General features: G+C 38.5%; 2 protein-coding genes across 22 annotated transcripts in view; one reads left to right on the forward strand and one right to left on the reverse strand.

Annotated features, from left to right (window-relative positions):
- The window catches only part of LOC136833716 (UDP-N-acetylglucosamine transferase subunit ALG13-like), a 539,859-nt gene that overhangs the window by 131,191 nt on the left and 390,987 nt on the right, over nucleotides 1-17,681 (forward strand). For 8 of the 21 annotated variants that reach the window (XR_010851592.1, XM_067095932.1, XM_067096009.1 and 5 more), the window contains exons 9-12: nucleotides 4,811-4,934; nucleotides 9,953-10,122; nucleotides 10,885-10,922; nucleotides 11,695-11,757. Coding sequence is in view for 19 of the 21 variants with exons in the window: in XM_067095932.1 (XP_066952033.1) it covers nucleotides 4,811-4,934; nucleotides 9,953-10,122; nucleotides 10,885-10,922; nucleotides 11,695-11,757 (395 nt within the window). In the remaining 2 variants the exon portion in view is untranslated. Of the gene's footprint in view, nucleotides 1-4,810; nucleotides 4,935-9,952; nucleotides 10,123-10,884; nucleotides 10,965-11,694; nucleotides 11,758-17,681 lie in introns of all 21 variants that reach the window. The other 13 variants (XR_010851593.1, XM_067095981.1, XM_067096054.1 and 10 more) reach the window with 2 other exon arrangements.
- The window catches only part of LOC136833810 (uncharacterized), a 345,490-nt gene that overhangs the window by 9,439 nt on the left and 318,370 nt on the right, over nucleotides 1-17,681 (reverse strand). The window lies entirely within an intron of this gene.

Below are 17,681 nucleotides of genomic sequence, written 5' to 3' on the forward strand. Positions count from 1 at the left end.
GATTTATGGTGAATTTTTGAAAAAACTTTTTCCTTACGTCCGCTCTTACTAACTCTGCTGAAAATCTCAGAAATTCTATAGTCACTTTGTCGTACTTTTTGCACCGTTTTATATTAGCCGTTACATAACGTTTTATATATGAAAATGTGCGCAATTTCATGTAGAATACAATAAAAAATAATTCATGGTTGTAGCTTTTATAAGTTTTGAAATATTTTCATATAAATCACGTTAAGTGCCAAAATTTCAACCTTCGGTCAACTTTAACTCAACCGAAATGGTAAAAAAATGCAGTTGTAAGCTAAAAACTCTTACATTATAGTAATATTCCATCATTTACCTTCATTTTGCAACATACAAGAAGTCTCTAGCACAATATTTCGATTTATGGTGAATTTTTAAAAACTTTTTCCTTACTTCCGTGCGTGCTAACTTATCCCAAAAGAAAGCATCAGCTAACTCTGCTGAAAATCTCAGAATTTCTTTAGTCACTTTGTCGTAATTTTTGCACCGTTTTATATTAGCCGTTACATAAAGTTTTATATATGAAAATGTGCGCAGTTTCATGTAGAATACAAAAAAAATTAACTCATGGTTGTAGCATTTATCAGTTTTGAAATATTTTCATATAGATCACAATAAGTGCTGAAATTTCAACCTTCTGTCAACTATGACTCGACCGAAATGGTCGAAAAATGCAGTTGTAAGCTAAAACTCTTACATTCTAGTAATATTCAATCATTTACCTTCATTTTGCAACACACGGGAAGTCTCTAGCACAATATTTCTATTTGTGGTGAATTTAAAAAAAAAAAACTTTTTTTACATCTGCACGTTACAAATTCATTCATCATTTTTTGATAATATTTTCTCTGTGTTGCTTTGATCCTTTTACAATTTGTTATATACCAAAATCATCGCAGTTTAGTGTACAATACAACAAAAAACAAAAATAGCTCATTAGCTTTAACCGTTTTGCTCACAGCACGATTTGTATACAATTATATATGAAATTTTTTTTGCGCTGTCATATATTCCAATATTTATATATGATAATGATATTTTTTTCATTTCTGATGGTTGCATACTAAACTTCAGGCAATGAAAAAAAGGAGCCAAAAATGAACTCTTATTTTTAAAAATAAGCGTGCTGTGATTTTTTGAAAAAAAATTTTTTCTGCTTCGGCACTAACTCCCAAACCCCGCCGGCATATGGCAGACACTTTTGTAAATAGGGGCTCGGCGTTTAAGGGTTAAAGGACGTTTGTAGCTTAATGCTTGTATATGAATCACTTAGAACTGCCCATTTTGATAGCTTAAACCAAGAAAAACCCTGTAAAACTGCTTATACCTGAACATTTTAATAGTTTTATCACAAAAAGTGCATTTATTCATGAAAATTATATGAAAATACAGTAATTAGTGAATATTTCTCAGTGAAAAATACCGCAAATGGGCGAATTTTCCGCGAATGATGGCTAGATATGTTCCACAGAGAAACCCGCGAATGCGTGAGTCTACGAACCATGAGAATGGGAATACGGGGGGTTTACTGTATATATATATATATATATATATTATATATATATATATATATACAGACAGTCTTTGGTTTACAACAGTCTCGGCTTAGGACGTTCCAAGTTTACAACGCTTTTCAAATATATTCATAAAAAAATTATGTCCTGGGTTACAAACGCATGTTCCAGGTTTACGACGCTGACAACGCCGGTCTGACGGAAGAATATGGCTCCAGAATGGTAAATTTTGGAGGGTTTTCTGTTGAAAAACTATGTAAATGCAGGATAAATTGTTTTCAAGGCACCCAAAGGAATAAAAGTAATGTTTTTGTACGATTTTTGACGGTATTTCAGACGACACCAGTCCGACGGCGATCGGAAGAAATATGCACCCAAAACAACAAAATGGTCAATATTTGGAGGGTTTTTATTATGAGAAACTCGATATAAATGCAGGATTCATTGTTTTCAAGACACCCAAAGGATTAAAAGTAAAGTTTTCTTACGATTTTCAACGGTATTTCGGACGACGCCAGTCCGACGACGATCGGAAGAAATATGCATCCGAAACAGCTGAATGGTCAATATTTGGAGGGTTTTTATTATGAGAAACTCAATATAAATGCATGATTCGTTATTTTCAAGACACCCAAAGGATTAAGAATAAGGTTTCCTTACGATTTTCGATGGTATTTCGGACGACGCCAATTTGATAACGATCGGAAGAAATATGCATCCAAAACAGCAGAATGGTCAATATTTGGAAGGTTTTTATTATGAGAAACTCAATATAAATGCAGGATTCGTTGTTTTCAAGACACCCAAAGGATTAAAAGTAAGGTTTTCTTACGATTTTTGACGTTATTTCGGACGATGCCAGTCCGACGACGATCGGAAGAAATATGCATCCAAAACAGCAGAATGGTCAATATCTGGAGGGTTTTTATTGTGAAAAACTCAATATAAATGCAGGATTCGTTGTTTTCAAGACACCCTAAGGATTAAAATTAAAGTTTTCTTATGATTCTCACGGTAATATTTGGGATGACTCAGTGTCCAACGCATACGATGGAAGAAAATTTACATTTGCGGATTTTTTCATAGAACAATATTCACTAATTACTGATTTTTATTTTATTTTCATGACTAAATACATTTTTTATGATGAAAAATTTATTCACTAATTTTAAAATATTAAAATTAAGGTAACCACAGCAAGGTATCAATATAAGTTAAATTAAAATCCCGTGAAATCATAAAACTGCTTACCGATGTAATCACCTCTCTCTCTCTCTCTCTCTCTCTCTCTCTCTCTCTCTCTCTCTCTCTCTCTCTCTCTCTCTCTCTCTCTCTCTCTCTCTCTCTCTCTCTCTCTCTCTCTCTCTCTCTCTCTCTCTCTCTCTCTCTCTCTCTCTCTCTCTCTCTCTCTCTCTCTCTCTCTCTCTCTCTCTCTCTCTGTAATAATTCATGAAAAATTTCACTCTCTTAAATAGGACAATTGTTATCTCTCTCTCTCTCTCTCTCATGTTCGAAGTTAGCCAACCTACGTATTACAGCACTGTTTCTCTGTATGTCTTTAACTGTACAGTAGATAATTTTGAATTGATCTAATTTTACCTGTACCAGTTACAAACTGTAAATGGGGCAGTTCTAAAACATAGAGACATAGAGCATTTGAGAACAAAGAGAAAGTGATAGAATAAAAAAGTTTGTAAAAACGGGGTTGAGAAGGCTTCTAAAAATAGATTGATGGAATGGGGGAGAGAGTCACACACTATATTCTTAAGTCAACCATTTATTTATTTTTTTAAGGGCAGTGTATTAAGCTAACTCTCTCTCTCTCTCCATAATACTGTAATTCATAAATAATATAACTTGACATTTCAAGTAAGGACAATCTCTCTCTCTCTCTCTCTCTCTCTCTCTCTCTCTCTCTCTCTCTCTCTCTCTCTCTCTCTCTCTCCATAATAATTGATAAATAATTTCACTCTCTTAAGTAAGGACAACCATTGAACTAGGCGATTCTGTACCGTTCGGGTTGGTTCTCTCTCTCTCTCTCTCTCTCTCTCGTTCATACTTAGCACTCACACACTTTTACAACTTATTAATTCTCTATACGTCTTTACCTGTACAGTAAATAGTTTAAATTGATCTAATTTGACCTGTATCGTCTACGAAGTGTAAATGCGCTAGTGTTGCAAATATGTTCTAAAACATAGAGACATAATAACTAAGAGTTGTATTAGTCAAAATATAAAACATTGTTTGTTCATGAAAAAGCATTTCAGAACAAAGAGAAAGAGATGCAGAATAAAGTTGTTAAAAAGAGCTTGAGACGATTCTAAAAATAGATCGGTTGGAAGGGGGAGGGAGAGAGAGAGAGAGAGAGAAATTCTCCTACAACTCTCAATTTTTATGTAAACCATTTATTTCTCTTTTTTAAGGGTAATGTATTACGCTAACTTTTAAATGAAATTACAGTAACTTTAATTCCATTTGAAAGTTAACTTAATAATTTGGGAGCATGATTAGGGTCATATTTAGTGTTTAAACTTTAGAAATAAGCATTTATTAGTATTTTTAGAGACCATGCCAAACTTACGCAAAAATTCACCCTGCGCGAGGGGTTCTGGAACCTTACCTCGTGTAAGTTCGAAGTATGGCTGTAATTCATTCTCTCTCTCTCTCTCTCTCTCTCTCTCTCTCTCTGGTTGGAAAAGGGTACTAGTGTTTAAGATGACTTTGAAAATTATTAATAATATAATTTCAAAGATTAATACAGTAGTAATAGGATAATAATTTAAGCTATATTTGATGTAGGATGATACTTGAAGTAAAAATGGGAGAGCAATGTAGTTCTGTGAAATTCCAAGTCCTTTTCTGGTGGATAAGTGGTGAGGCAGTCTCTCTCTCTCTCTCTCTCTTTCTCTCTCTCTCTCTCTCTCTCTCTCTCTCTCTCTCTCTCTCTCTCTCTCTCTCTCTCTCTCTCTCTTTTTCCGGTTTACGGTGATTTTCGGCTTACAACGCGTCGTCAGAACGGAACCCCCGTCGTAAACCGGAGACCGCCTGTCTATATATATATATATATATATATATATATATATATATATATACACAGTATATACTGAAAAGTTTCATTTCCTTTTACTACTAGTGGTAGCAGGATCATGTCAAACCTGGTGATAGTGACATGAATCTTAATTACCTCAATGAGGTAATCCCCAGTAGAGGTGGAACCATCCTCATGCAATTCTCTATTTTTCTCTCACATTGAGAATTGTTTCTTTCAGGTAATGGTGAAACTAAGGAGTCAAAGTTAACTGATGATAAGGTTGATGTTTTTCATGGTCATATTCAAGAAATGTCCGAGAACAAAGGTCCAGTCGATGTATATATTGAAGAAATTGGAAATAGGTAAGATTTTCTTGATGTATTTTTCAGTTACTCTATGGTTTTGTAAATTCTTCTCCAGTTTGGTTTAAAGAATGCAGTAATTTGAAATTTTGCAATATTAAAGGTATTAAACAGCAAGTACAGTATAAATGCATTTGTAAATTTATTTATATTTCATATCTTCAGTTATTCATTAAGAATTACAGTTTGTTTGTGACCTAATATTGATTCCATACTGTCAGGCTTTGAAAGTACAGAAACAGCAGTGAAGTTCAGAAGATTATAAATTAAGTTTCAACAAGCATTCAGTAAGAAGTGATGAAGTAATTCAAAAGGCAAAGCAGTAGTGTGTGCATGTGCTGTAACATCATGGAATAGATGCAAACAGACAGAGACAGGGTAGTGTAATGAGTTCAGATGAATAGCACTAGAAAAAAGGAAGAGTCGAAACCCTCCAGAGAATGGATGAGGAAGAGGAGAGAGAATTCTACAGATATAAGATGAGGGAGGCCAGTAGGCAGGTAACAAGGGCCAAGATGAGGATGGGGGGGGAGTAGAATGGAAATTTGCATCTTAGTACAATAAGGGAAAGAAAGAAAATATTTGGAATAGTAAAGTGATTGCAGAAAGTTGGAATATAATAGCAAAGTGGACGGTGAAAATTGGGAAGAGATGGGTAAGAGGCAAATTATATAAAGGGTGGAAATGGGAAAACCAAAATGAGAAAGAAGTTACTGGATGATGCAGGCAGTATTGCAAGTTAGTGTTAAAAACAATAAACATGCTTGGAGAAATTATTTAGGATGAATCTTACCTACTGTTCCTTGTAAGGTGTAGTGCCATCAGTGCACTGTAAGTATTCTTTGCAATGTCCCTTTGGTCCTCTAGTTGCAGTCCCTTGCAATCCTTTTACTGTACTTCCATTCATATTGTCTTTATTCCATTTTACTTTCTACCCTCTCCTAACAATTGATTCATAGTGTAACTGCGAGGTTTTTCTCCTGTTACATCTTTGAGAGCTTTTTAGTGTCAATTTCTGTTTCAGTGCTGAATACCTCATAGGTCCCAGCGATTGACCTTTGGCCTAAATTCTGTATTCTGTTACTGTATATTGTTACCTACTGTTATATTAATTTAAATCTTTGTGCTGTTAGGTGTAATTACCATTCAAAATAAACAAAACAATAACAATTGACTGACCTGGATGGACTGTCAATAATCACTTGTTTCTGACCAGGTGGTGTTGGAATGAATACGTTCATGTCAGAATTCTTCCTGCCATGTCCCTGTGTTTACAGTGTGAATTTACTGTACTAATTTTGATTATATCTTGGCTCATTTTCTCCTGTGTGGTATTATGCTTATTTCCTGTTTTGCATTATGTCATCAGCAGCAAGGAGAGATAGAAGCCTTAATTTCAGTAGGAACAAGTTTTGCGGGAGCTGGATGTATTAAGTTGGGCGTGATGATCACACACACAGTGTGTGTGTATGTGTATAACCTGTAAGGGTAATGAGTGTTTCATCCCTTTGTGTAGAACGTAAGAAGTCATCTGATAAAAAAAAGAATAATTTTGTAAAATTTTGGAAGAGATAGGCCAATAGTAAGGAGTCATCTGATAAAAAAAAGAATAATTTTGTAAAATTTTGGAAGAGATAGGCCGATAGATTACACAGACAGTATGTTAGGTCTGCCCATAAGTCTATCTGTTCCAGTGTTGTTCCTCCTCCCTGTCCTTCTTGTCACCTGATATGTTTGAGTCTTCTCAGTCATTTTGCTGTGTATTGTAATGCTCCATATGTGGCTCAGGAGACACAGATAGGTAAACTTGAAGAAGATATGGAAGAATTCTAAGCTAACAGCTTAGTCCCAACAACTGCTGTGGAAGTTGTGATGAAACCTCCACAAAATAATAATAATAATAATAATAATATTGAGAATGATAATGCAATCCAGGGGACAATGACAAATCCTGCTCATCATCATTGATGTCACTGAAGTCTAGGATGGGTACTAACAAGGCCAAGAGAGACAAGGTCTACCCAATTGGGTGGAGTTGCTTCTCACCTGGGGTAGCTACGTAGGTGAAGACATATCTTAGAGGTACCTGCTCATTACGGCAATTCACCTGCTGACAGAATAAGGAGGTAGACAAAACTCTGCCCACATGGGGGATTTGGGGGTGGGGGGGAGTGAGCAGACCTCTTTCTCTTGGCTTTGGGTACTAATACCAATTAGTGAATGTATCATCGGCAAGTGGGCAGAGCCACAGTGAAAAGATGTTTTCCCCATGTGTAAACTTCTCTTCACTGTGGGCGGAGCCTCATGATGTCATAGGTTAACATCACTATTACCTGCGATTTTGATGGCTCTGGCATGGGAAACACGCTTTTACTCTGATAAGTACCAGAACTATTGAACTTAGGTACTAAATAATACTTGCAAAAATTAGGTAGGGTTATAAAATATACACTTGCCAACTTTCACCTTATCCGATGCTTTGATAAAAAGGTGTTCCTGAAAAACCGTGTTTTCGGCTCTGAAGCCCTTATTAGGGGTTTGTTGGTCCCTTTGTTGTTTCTGCTCTGAGTGTTATAGCACAAGAGGACAGTCTGAGTCCTCATAGGTTCTTAGATCCTATCTTCAGCATACATCCCTCTTATTTGTCTTTGTTATGTATTTCTGTTTCTACATAGGAATTGTCAGGATATGCATGAAGACCTAAGTTTCATAATCAGTCGGTCACTCAGTCATTCATCTTCATCTTCATCATGATTCATGCTATAGTTGTAAGGTCACATTAGGAACATGCATTTCCCAGAGTACCAGGTTTTGTCTCTTGTGTACATGAGTGTCCTTTGTGTATTTTTGGAAATACCCATCCTAAGGAGATTCTTCCATTGCAAACTCATTGTGCTCCATTTGGACTTTGTCAGTTCTTCATTGTTTTTTCCTTGGATTGCATTTTCTTTAAACACAAGTCTTTGTTCACCTGGTTGCTATATGATGATTAATGGTTTAATATAAGTACAGTAATTTTATTGGAAAGCATAGATTTAAGTAACTGTTTTTGCTGTCTTTTATAAATTTTATATTTTATCATATTTTATAGGTTTTCCAAAGCATTATTTTATGATAGTGATTTTTTTAGTGTTTATTAGAAATTTATTACTTATCATATGGTTTTTTGGTGTCAGTGAACTTTGTAGTTGTGACGGAAGAAGAAGCAAAGGAAAAAGTATGTTATGAGAGGGTTGTGATTGTGAAAATGCCCTATTAGTAAACATAAAATAATTTTAGTGCTTGTACTTTTCTCATACAGCAAAGACATAGACTCCAACAAAGGAAATAAAGGAAGTTCAGGAAAAGGGGAGCTATAGACATATGGTTTGTGGTGGAATGTGGTGTGAAAATCATATTGCAGATGATGATGGAGAGCTATGTGGTGTCTAAGAGTTTCAAAAAGAGACTTAAGGTCTGAAAGATATGGTGAGGACGTTATTAGAAGTTGTGAGGGATACTCAAGTCAAAAAAGTAGTAGTGGAGGTTGAAAACATGAAAACCAATAGGAAAGGGGCAGAAAATATGGAAAAGGTTTTAGATAAAGTCATGACTGTACGTAAATTCAGGAAGAAAGTACAGTATATGATATACAAATGTTGGTGATGAAGTTAAAGATTTCTGGGAAATAACTTTTCTCAGATTGGAAGGTTTTGTGCGTTCAGTTTAGTAAATCGTAAGGCACTTCAGAATCTTGGAGTGTGTTGATATGTTTTAGGATTACTTCCAAGATTATGTTAAGTTAGGCAGCAGTGAGTTGCTATTGATGGGATCTTTAGTGAACCAAGACCTATTGTGTCTGGAGTTCCACAGGGTAGTGTTTTGGTCCATTGTTATTTTTAGTGTATACAAGTGATATGGTTGTTGGCCTGGAAAACAAAATTGTTCAATATGCTTGTTATAAAACACTTGTGTGTGTAGTAGTCTCCACTTATAAGAAATAAAGCTGCACCCTTAGTACCAATCATGTCAGGGAGAGGATTAGTGAATGGTGTAATTGGTGGGGTATGAACTCCAGTAAAACTAAAATACCATTGCTTAGTAGATCTTGTAAGATTTTCCACCCCATCCTCCCCTTCTGGCAGATGGGACTGCTGAATAAGTCTGAAGCCTTAACCACTCTGTGTAACTTTTAATTCACTTCGTACTTTTGAGAAACATCAGCAAATGTCATGTGATCTTAGGTGTTATACATGAGGCCTCATATATTAATAACTGATAAAATCAGTGCAAGCTGTTTTAGGTCATTTGTCTTTCCTTTATTAGAATACTGTTCTCCGGTTGGGATGTCTGCTTCTGCCAGAGTTTTATCTCTTTTCAGAGTGGTTCCTGGTATTAGCTTTCTGTTTCCTAACATTAACAGTTATGATTTGAATCATCGACGGATGGTCTCTTGTTTGTCAATTTTTAGGTTGTATTTTAACAAAGATCCTTCACATTCACAATTGATCCCTGAGCCTCTTTTCCTGCAGAGAGCAACCGGATATGCTGACAGCATTACCAGTATACAGTAAATGTGCCTTGCTGTTGAACTTTTTAGTTTCAGAAGAACTTTATTCCTCACACTGTTAGACTGTGGAACAGTGTCCCTGAAGAGGTTGTGCAATTTGAACTTCGAAAGTTAAAGCAAAGATGCAATGCATTATTACCCAAAAATAATTATCCTAGTATTTGGATAATGTACTTATATTATGTATTTATTTATTAGTTTGTTGATTTTTTTTAATAATTGACTTCTTTCTCTATTTCCTATTACCTTTGGTACTTCTTTCAAAAGAACACCATATTCGTTGGAAGCTTGAATTTTGAGTCAATGACCTGTGTGGGCTTGTTGCATATGAATAGCGTTCATAATGATAATGCAAAATGTAGCATACCTCTGATTAGCAGGTTTTAGACAGACAGTATCTTGTGAATTTTGCAATGTCCTTGTTGCTTTTCTTTCCTATTATATCTTACACTATTTCCCTTTATACCAGGTTGAAGGTTCCTTATGAATCATTAGAGAAGGTTCCTCCATCTTCACCACATACTCCAGCTCATATGTCGCAGCAAGCAGGTGGAATTTCAGCTGTAGGAGGTGTGTCTAATTACAAAAAGCTATCCGGATATTATCTAAAGGCTCCGCTTCCTGTTGAAAATGAATTTGGTAAGAAATTGTGTTGTTAAAAAACAAATTAAGTTTTGCAGTGTATATAAAGATGTATTGCTTAACCACTTCTAGTTTATATTTCTATTGGCTAGGTAAAATTGGTACTACCTTTTATTTACAAGTTTTCAGAGTAGCAGGGAATCAAATAAAGCTGCCAGTTCTCAAATAGTAATTGTCATATCATTTTTGGAATAATGGAAAAATGCCATGAGAAATTGCATCTAGTTTAAAATCGTAATACTCTGTTTAAGTTGCACTAGAAGTAGAGTAAGACACAATAAACATTGGTAATGGATAACTTTACACTGCCTGGTTCAGGAGGGCTCTGATATTGATGAACTGACTGATATATTTGTTGTTAAAGAAATGAAGCTTCAGTCCAAAAATATTTACCTTTGTGTTTTAGTTTAATTTGTAGAAAATAGGCTCTCTGTGGAATTTGCTCTTATGTATTACTTGGAACTTACTGTTAAACATTTACAAATGAATTTTTTATTTGATTTACGTTATTGACTCTCCCCCTCGATTTTTATAAATATTGATGTTACCTTTTAGCCTAGATCTCTAGTACAACTTACTAGTTCATTTTTTGAAGAGAAACAGTTCATTTATTTTGTGTCATAAGTGGTTCACAAGTGGTAATGTGAAATGCATACATGACTTGGTGATAAAATTCCCCTCTGTTTATAGTTTATAAAATAAAATAGACACATGTTGATTATTTTTTCTGAGCAGCTGTCAATTATACTATGTTTTCAGGTGGTAGCAAGAGGAAAGCCAAAGGAAAACAGAGAGAGGTATTACCCTTGTTCCAAAAACCCACTCCTCTTATGCATTGTGTAAGTTTGTCTTTGCCATTCAAGTAAAAAGGAATTCCAGTAATGTTGAGAAAAAAGTAGTACAGTATCAAGAACCATAGTATGATTTTTAATGTAATCATGCGTAAATTTTTTACGTACGCCATCAGTTCTTGTTTGCTTTTATGGCAGATAAATTTCTCAAGGTAAGTCTTCAGTGTAAGCAGAGTCAAAGGTAGATGTCATGTGGATGCAGATGTTTAGATTTATTGACTAACACATGATAAAAGTTCTTTTTACTGGTTTAAGTGGTAAGAGATCTTAGTAACAGATATCATGTAGGTTCTTTTATATTTAGTATTTATAGCCACTGTGAGGCATTTTTCATAGTCTGAAAAGTGCCTCTATCATGGTAAGATGTTAGAGGTTTTGGTATGTTATAAGGGAAACCTTATCTCCAGTGTTAGGAGGTTGATGTGTATTTAGCAAGTTAGTGTTTTTATAAATATAAATTTAAGATATTTTATTAAGGTTATTGTTTCCAGGGTATCGGTAGCAGAGTATGCATTAAATCTTGACATATGGTAAAATATTCCTGCCCTGTTTCTAAGCAAACCTATTTACAGACTTCTTTGGGAAAAACAGAAAAGCTGTTGGTGCCAGTAAGTAATTAATTAAAGATATAAAGTTAGTTAGGTGGTATTAATTTCATACATAGGAAAGTATTGGTGGATCATACTGGGTTCAAAATAATAACAGTCCTTTTTTTCAGCCTAATGGGAGTCTGAAACTTGAGGAATTTAGAAGGAATTCTCCCCTCAACAATAGTCTTAAGGTGATCATTTAAACCTCTTGTTGTATTTGGACCTTTGTGAATATTGCTCCAGACAAGCTCAATAAGATGACTGTAAATGCCATCCCAATTGGCCTGGGATTTCAAGTTTGCCTATCTTGAAAAGCTAACATTTGGAACAACCTGATTCATCTACACATTAACCTAAATCAAACAAAGATCAGATGAACCCACCAGTGAACCTACTCCACTAGAAACAATCCCTGTAATGTGTGAATACATGGTGGACATGGTTGTTAGGTTATTGTGTGGGTTCATTTATTAATTGCTCACAGCCAGAAATATTTGAAAAATGTAGAGCAGCAACACCATGATTATATGTAGCTGCATGACAAGCACAATAGGTAAAGATCTTTGCACAAGAAGACATGAACAGGCTGCAAGCTCACCTAGGCTGGCAGATCCTGACAAGTATGCAGAGTCTTGGTATAGAACATATTACAGTAAACCCCCCATATTCACGTTCTCACGATTCACGGACTCACGTATTCGCGGATTTCTTTGTGGAATGTATCTACCCATTATTCGTGGAGAATTTGCCCATTCGCGGTATTTTTCACTGAGAAATATTCACTAATTACTGTATTTTCATATTTTCATGACTAAATGCCCTTTTTGTGATAAAACTATTAAAATATTCAGGTTTAAGCATTTTTAGAAGGTTTTTCTTGTGTTTAAACTGTCAGAATAGTGTGGTTTTAAGTATTTGCGGATTTTAGCTGTTCGTGGGGGCGTGCAGTACGCATCCCCCACGAATATGGGGGGTTTACTGTACTGATTAAAAAGAACAATTTTAAGTACATGACACAATGGTCTAATTGATGTAAACACACACTGGCCTGCAGTCACTATACCGCTGCTCATAGTGTAATGAAAATAGCTATTGGCGGTGAAAAAGTTAGTTATTTTCTTTAAATTAATCTAAATATGGTTATAAAGGACAACAGTTACTGTGATGAAAAGAAATGTAACTTCTAAGAATTTAAAGCACATATCCAGAATAAACAGCATAAGCACTACCCTTAAAAATCTACACAATATCAAGAGCCACAAAAGATGCATTACATGTCTTTACATAATATCCAGCTGGGAAAGGAAAATTGAAAAACTGACTGGACCAGAGTGAAGTATCACAGTTGACACAATGAAAGAAAGTAAAAATAAAAGGATTAAGAGTGAAAAGGAATACTCACAATAACCCACAGGGGAAGGCATCATATGCAGACTCCCAGCTATTCGTATGAAATAATGAGAAAATTAATGCTGGAATGGAAATTATAAAATACAGTCAACTCCCATCTATTCGCTGTTCAGGATTCGCGGCTTCATGTATTTGTTGATGTTTCTGTAGAGCTTATCACCCAATTATTTGTGAAAAATGTGGTAATTTGCTGATTTTTTCATCGAGAAATATTCACTAATTACTGTATGCAATGCACTCCCTGAACACCGGAATTAGCCCTGGTTACCCACCAGCCCAAACTATATCCCCGTAACTTTTACCCACTGTTTGGGTAATTAACTGTCAGTGTTACCAACGCATACAGGAAATCTTGTCAAGATGAGTTACCTGAAGTACCGTTGGCAACGCTGCTGCAAGTCCCAGCCGCCCGAGGCCGGGTTCCCCAATTGCTTTCTGTTCGCCTTGCTGCATGGATGTTTCGTGCTTCAGGCGAACTTTTGGTTATTAGCCCCCATACACTGACTTTATTGATATTGAATAACGACTTGGACAGAATTTTCACCTTTGCTCCTGGATTGTTCTGTCGCCTGGCTTTGGATTTTCTCTCCTGTCTAGACTCTGGCTCGTTTTGGACTCGCAATGGATAGATAGGGTAAAAATATGCCCCCCCTTGGATAGCACAACTGCTTCAACTTCGGTTATAATAACTGCAACCGACACCGCAACTGCTGGAGACGCTGCAACTCACTGGTCATGCATAGCTTGCAAACGGAGGATGAGTACCCTCAAACACGACAGACATTCAGTTTGTATAGCTTGTAGGAAGGTGCAATGTAGCTTGACTTTGAGATGTGACGAATGTAGGTCATGGTCAAAAGATCAAATGGAGGGTTATGTTAAGCATAGAAAATCTCTAGCTTCCAAGAGCAAATATAGGAACCAGCTGCAGAAACTCAGAGTTTAGATAAAGAGGCTACAGAAACGGAGTTATTCAGGAAACTGGAAGATAAATTATCAGCTAGCATGAGAAATTTATTTTATAGCTCTATGACTAAGTTATCAGAATTCAAAGAACAAAATGTAGGGTAATAGGGAAATAGAAACTAACCGTTCTTTTTCAGCTCCCCTGCCTGTTCCAGAACCAGCCCTAACGGGTGGCAGGGGTCAGGGAGAACCACAAACCTTGAAAGTAGGATCTGCCAGCCCCCCCGGCGTGGAGCAGGCAGTGTTAGCAACAGATTTCCCCCTCTTTTCAGATAGTGTAAGTCCAGAGGTAACTCTAGAGATAGGATTGACACAAACGAATAGGGATAGTGAGGTAGCAAAGAGTGTAGGAGAGAAGTTGAAGGTGCAGTCTTTTCCTGGGTCAGGTGTAATTAAGGCTCCAGGATCTCTGTTAGATCCAGCTGCGGTTCTTTTTCCGGTTGCAGTCTCCGTGCAAGAAAATGTTGCTAAATTAGTTGAGGAGGATGTAAATTCAGGAGTAAATTTGCCAGGTTTGGGAAGGTCAGAGGATTTCCCTTCCTCTTCGAGAGTTACTTTTCCTCCTGGGGATAAATTTTCATTGGATGGTGATGGTTCAGTTGATAGGACATTAAATGTTGCAGAGTACATTGCCAGTTTACTGGGTCTTTCCAAAGGGTATAGGTCATTGGTCAGACAGTGTTTCAGTACAGGCAGTCCCCGGTTATCGGCGGGGTTCTGTTTCTGAGGGTGTGATGATAACCGTAAATCACCGCAAACCGAAAATCGGCAATTTCGTCGCTTTTTTTTTTGGCGATTTTCAGGGTTATCAGCGCCGAAAAGCGCTGATATTGGTTATCGGCGCCTCTGTTAGGTGCGTATTGGCGCCAATACCCAATTATCGGCACTGATAAGCGGAAATCTGCGATTTTCGGCAGTGGAAATCGGCGATTTTCGGCACCGAAAATTGCCAATATTCATCGCTAGACAAGCCCCATAAAACTGGATCACTGTTAACCGAGCCCGCCGTTAACCGGGGACTGCCTGTATAGGGTATTCAAATATCTATGATCATGTATTGAAGAAATTCCCGGAATTCACAAATGATATATTGCAAGATTATCAGGGAGGACCGGAATCTGTATATTTTCTTTCTCTAAGATCTATGGCCTCTTTTGTAACCTCAGATTTCTCCCACTCCTCTACGGCTTCCAAACCTCCTTCCGCTACGCCGTCTCAACCTTCCCTCTTGAGCCACCTTTTGGGGATCATTCCAGGGGCTTTGGTAGTTCATCTGGCATATATGCCATTAGCGGGTTTGTCTCCGCTGCCATCTGCAGCAAATCCTGTACCGTCGCAGGCTTCTGATCTAGTTGCTGCGGCAGTTGGCGCCGCGCCTGCCCCAGCGTTCAACTCTGCAGTTCTGACAGTGTCCGCAATTCCCCCGGTACCTAAGATGTCTGGTGTTGCGCCTTCTCCTGTATCTTCGGGTTCGGTACCTCGTAATCTTATCTTCGGGTTCGGTACCTCGTAATCTTATCTTCGGGTTCGGTACCTCGTAATCTTCCCTTCAAAACCCTTTCGAGTTTGGGGCCAGCTGGAAGGTTCTCTACCTGCCCAACATCGTTGACAGGAGCTCCGGTAGTAACTCTGACTGTGACATCTTCCTTTCTTCTTCCTTCAGTTCCTCCTTTCTCAACCTTTCTGACAGGTTCCTCTGTTCCTCCAGCTAAGGCGGTATATGTAGGTTCGGGTGTGATTTCGGGTAATCAGGGAACTTTTCCCTCTCCTTCTTTAAGTAGGGGACCTTCTGTTCCGGATTTCCGGTCTCATGCGACCCTGTTACATCCAGGTTCGCGTATTGCGGGTGTTGCGGTCTCTCCGCTCTCAGGAGTGGGCATTGTCCATCCAGGTGTGACCGACCCAGGTGTTGCATCATCATCTTTGGAGGGTGCGGAGTTTGCACAGTCTATTTCAGTGACTCCCAAGATGTTCAGGACTGATTCGTCAGGTGTTGGGATTGCGCACCCAGTGGTGTCGTGTTCCGGATCATCAAGTTCAAGGTTTGTTAGGGGTCAGCCTGTCTCTTTTTCCTGTTTCGGTTCGGTCGGACCAATTCAACAAAGACTGTTCCTGTGAAGAAGAGGATCAGATACTGGAGGCTGGTTTTCCTTCAACCAATGAGCCTGAATCCAGACAGATGTTGGAATTCATCCACTCGCTGTATCCACAGTCCAAGGCTCCTCAGGAGCTGACACAGCATGACCAAGCGATGTGACTTTATGTGATGAAGCCGGTGGTAACACAGTCACCGAAGAATCTTGTCTGGTTTGGCAGGGTCGAGCAGGTTTTGAGAGAGGCTGACAATAGGTTGGGAGTGGCGATAGGATCGGGTAAGCAGGATTCAGCCTTGCTTCCTATTCGGAAGGGCTTCTACAATGTTGCGAGTAACCCTTCTGCGGGTGTTAGGGTACCACTGAACGAGTCGTTAGAGGCTCTCCTATCTTGGGTTCCATCATCGAACTGGCTTCTATCTATTTCAGCTAGGGAAGCCAGTATCTCCATCACGTCAGTTTCAATGGGGCTTGCACACCAGGCAAACGTCTCTGCAGGATGTACTACTTTCTTAGGGAAGAAGAGGAGGGACTTCTACCTCAATCACCTGCCACCTCATTTTCCGGACATCCATAAGAGGGCACTGCTGAGGGCTCCATTGGCGCTCAGCAGCAGTTTGTTCAGAGAGAAAGACGTGTCGGCTATGGTCAACAATGTGTTGTCTATATATACAATGAAGTCGCGACAGGCAGCGATTAGGGTCGCAGCGCAGATTGCCAGATCCCCGAATGGGACTAGAATGTCTTCTCCTTCGAAGTGCTCTCGCTCTAAGTCACCAGGAAGTTCTAAGAGAGTACGATTTGCTTCCAAGCCTTCTAGTTCTGCCCCAGATCTGAAACCTTCCAGTCATAAGAAGGATTTTCAGAGATAGGAGACATTCCCTTCATTTGCACCAGTAGGAGGTTGCCTTGCTCCGTTCTGGGACACCTGGAAGGATTGGGGCGAGGAGAGTTGGTAGTGGAGGTCTTAAGGAGGGGTTACAGAGTCCCTTTTCACTCTCGTCCTCCGCTATCCAACTCGCCAGTACATCTTCCCAGCTACTCCCCTTCTTCCATCAGGGGATTAGCTTTGGTGGCAGAGAAGGGAGCCTTAGAGCACGCTCCTCCTCCTCCCGGGTTCTACAGCCGGATCTTCGTGGCCCCCAAAGCGGGAGGATCTTGGAAACCTATCATAGACCTCTCAGGTCTCAACAAATTTGTAACCTTGACGAATTTTCATATGGAAACTTCCCAGTCGGTGCTGCAGTCGGTCTGGAGGGAAGATTGGAGATTTCAGCGGACCTCAAGGACGCTTATCTCCAGATTCCGATTCATCAGGAATCCGGAAGTTCCTTCGTTTCTCGGGTCCAACTGGAACATTCCAGTTCAAAGTTCTCTGCTTCGGTCTGACCACAGCACCCCAGGTATTTATGAGGGTGATGTCTCCTGTATTGGACATCATGCATCGTCGGGGCATCCGAATGAGAAGATACCTCGACGACTGGCTGGTTCAAGCTTTGTCGAAAGATGAGGCTCTGCAGGCGAGGGATTTTCTTTTGAACCTATGCCAGGAATTAGGCATTCGATCAATTTCGAAAAGAGTTCTCTTTTTCCAACACAGGTAAAGACACATCTGGGAATGACGATTCAGACGCATCTTTTGAGGG

Source organism: Macrobrachium rosenbergii, chromosome 4, assembly GCF_040412425.1.
Source record: "Macrobrachium rosenbergii isolate ZJJX-2024 chromosome 4, ASM4041242v1, whole genome shotgun sequence".
NCBI lineage: Eukaryota > Metazoa > Arthropoda > Malacostraca > Decapoda > Palaemonidae > Macrobrachium > Macrobrachium rosenbergii.